General features: G+C 57.7%; 1 protein-coding gene across 1 annotated transcript; it reads left to right on the top strand.

The window, feature by feature from the left end:
• The first annotated feature begins 598 nt into the window (after nucleotides 1-598).
• LOC144741686 (serine/threonine-protein kinase pim-1-like) lies at nucleotides 599-2,399 on the top strand. The gene is given in 7 exon segments (XM_078624195.1): nucleotides 599-680; nucleotides 777-883; nucleotides 961-1,007; nucleotides 1,095-1,465; nucleotides 1,926-2,003; nucleotides 2,006-2,101; nucleotides 2,185-2,399. Coding segments are annotated over 7 exon segments (996 nt in total).
• Nucleotides 2,400-3,183: the final 784 nt, after the last annotated feature.

The raw sequence follows: 3,183 nt of genomic DNA, 5'->3' as shown, positions 1-3,183 counted from the left end.
CTAAAAGAAACGTGTGGTATCCCAAAGCCTCGTGAGAGCTGTGTGGGTGTTGTGTGGAGGGGGGTCGGGGGGGGGGTCCTCTGCTCGTCTCCCTCCGAACCCGTCTCGCGTCCATGACTCCCTTTTGGCGCCTTTTGGTTCCCGCCACGTCTGCCGTCTGCTCTCGTGGGTTGACGGAGTTCACGGTAGTTTCATCCGGTGATTGACGTGGGTTTGGACCGCGCATCTGCGCTCCGATTGGTGCAGGCAGCGGAAAGGGGCGGGGCTCGGCGCTGACGCAGAGCGTGTCGTAACGCCCTGTCGGTGCCGCCTTATAAGCGTCCTCCCCCCCACTGGCGGCCACCACAGCCGGTGTCCCGAGACGGCGTCCGTCGGTCCGACCACCGTGTTTGTGTTTACGTCCGAACCCCGACTGTTTACGACTTCCGCTCCGGGCCTGGATGTGACTCACTCCCGTCATTTCTCCTGGATCTGGACACACGCGGATTTTTCCGTCCCTCCGGATGAGAGGATCGCGAGCGCGTTTGGTTCCTGCGACGTGGACGAACGGACTCTACCGGGAATAAACGTTCACCTCCGAGGGTTTGTTTTGGAAGGAATGCTGCTGTCCAAGCTCAACTCTCTGGCCCACATCTCCTCCGTCGACATGCCGGCCAAGATCCAGCTCCAGGTTCATCCAGGTTCGACGGCCTTTTCCCTGCGTACCGGCCCCGGTACCGACTGCTTGGACCCGGTCTGAGCGCGTGCTCCACGTACGTCCTGTGTGTGTGTTACAGTGAAGGAGAGGGAACCGTTCGAGAAGCTCTACCAGGTCGGGGCGGTTCTGGGCAGCGGAGGGTTCGGAACCGTCTACTCCGGGACCAGAGTGTCCGACGGAGCTCCGGTAAGAGACCGTGGGGTCGAACGTCGTCCGCGGTGGTTGGAGGTTGGAGGTCTGACGGTCGGTCTGCTCGTCCACAGGTCGCTGTCAAACACGTCGCCAGGGATCGGATCTCCGAGTGGGGGAGCTGGTAAGACGAGCCGATGACCTCACGCCCTCACGCCACGTGTGTCGCCCCGGTTGTGGTGTGTTGAGCTCGTGTTCTCCGGTGCTTTCAGCCCAACGGCTCCCGGGTTCCGATGGAGATCGTCCTGCTGAAGAAAGTCGGGACGGGCTTCCGCGGCGTCATCAAGATGCTCGAGTGGTTCGAGCGCCCGGACAGTTTCATCATCGTCATGGAGAGACCCGAAAACGTCAAGGACCTGTTCGACTTCATCACGGAGAAGGGCCCCCTACCGGAAGAGCTGGCCCGGAGCTTTTTCCGGCAGGTTCTGGACGCCGTGCGCCACTGCCACAGCTGCGGGGTGGTGCACCGGGACATCAAGGACGAGAACATCCTCATCGACCTCCGCACCGGGGAGATGAAGCTCATTGACTTCGGCTCCGGAGCTCTGCTGAAGGACACGATCTACACCGACTTCGACGGTGAGTCGACGGTTGATTGGATTTGTCGGTTGAGTGTTGTTGTTGTTGTTGTTGTTTATTTTTTGGCGGATGTGATGACCGCTTCTGCAAAAAACTCCCAGTTTGTATCATGGGTTGAAGAAAAAAAAAAAAAAAATGCCCGCTTCAGCTGCTCCTCAGTGGGATCGGTGGGGTGTGTTCTGGCGCCCCCCTCTGGAGAGAGGCGGTATTTTTACAACTCAAAGTTTGTAAACAAAGTCACATGTCTGCTCCCCCACCCACACACACTCTGCTCTCTGACACACACACACAGTCACGCTCCTCAGCACCTGAGCACAGAAGCACTGAGCTGATAAAACGGAATCACTGACTCGACTCTTCTTTAGTTTTGATATTTATCACAAATGTTTGTATTTTTTTTTACTTGTGTCCACGTTTGCAGCTCCAGGTCTGATCATTGATATTTGTTTTGTTATTTCAGGCACCAGAGTTTACAGCCCGCCAGAGTGGATCAAGTATCACCGCTATCACGGCCGCTCGGCCACCGTTTGGTCTCTGGGGTGCTGCTGTACGACATGGTGTGCGGGGACATTCCCTTCGAGCACGACGAGGAGATCACCAGAGGACAGGTCCTGTTCCGGAGGAGGATCTCCACGGGTACGTTCTCCCTGCAGCCTCACCTGACCGCACACGTGCTTCAGCCCAGGGTGACTAACCCCCCCTCCCCCCTCCCCCCTCAGAGTGCCAGCAGCTGATCAAGTGGTGTTTGTCTCTGCGACCGGCGGACCGTCCGTCCTTCGAGGACATCGTCAACCACTCGTGGATGCAGAGCACGTCGTCCTCCGTCGTCCCGTCCACGGTGCAGACGGACAAGAGCACGGCGGAGATCCGGCTGCACAGCATCAGCCACGATCCCTCGGCCTTCGCCCCCCCCGCTGTGGCCGTGGCCCAGTGACGTTCACCACCGGGACAGATTGGGACAGAGACGCAACAAAAAAACAACGTACGCAACAGAGTCGTGAGGTGACGGGGACATTTCCTCTGTCCCCGGCCGCTGACGTGCAGCTCAGCTCCCTGGACTCTCTCCTTGCAGCGGGTGTTGTCTGACGGGGTGGGTGGTTATGGGGGGGCGGGGCCTGTCCACCTGCGACCAGGCGAAACAGACCAAGTGTGCTGAACAGAGTTCTGTAACCTCCAGCCACACTGTCCTCCGCTCCCGTCCTCTGTGTGTGTGTGTGTGTGTGTGTGTGAGCGCCGGCGAGGAGCTGGACGGATTCTAAAGTGCCTTGTGTGAGATTGTGTGTGTGTGTGTGTGTATGTGTGTGTGTGGGGGGGGGGGGCGCCTGATAATACTTGAATATTTGAATGCAAAGAGGCTCTTTTTTGCTCTTACACTTCCTGTACAAGGCTTTATACCGTTCATCGCTGTCGTTTCTCTCATGGGCCCCAGATCAGTGAAGCCTGTGCCATGACAACCACCACTACTTCTACATCTCTACTCCTCCGATGTCAGCCAGCAGCCAGACTACCTCGTAGCTCGGGCTGTGCAAACCGAAAACACTGGACTTACCTCATTCTGTCTTTTCCTCCTCGGCGTAACCGCACGTCACCTGAACGCACGCCGCAATGCAAACGAACGAACGTACCCAAACGCACCATCCTCTGCTCTCCACGTCAAATTGTTGAACTAGTGCCTCACACCGCTCCTCAGACCCAGTGGGGACATGAATTGTAAATAA

This window comes from Lampetra planeri, unplaced genomic scaffold (genome assembly GCF_965212315.1).
Source record: "Lampetra planeri unplaced genomic scaffold, kcLamPlan1.2.h2 scaffold_662, whole genome shotgun sequence".
NCBI lineage: Eukaryota > Metazoa > Chordata > Hyperoartia > Petromyzontiformes > Petromyzontidae > Lampetra > Lampetra planeri.
This window is presented reverse-complemented; position numbering and strand designations above follow the sequence as displayed.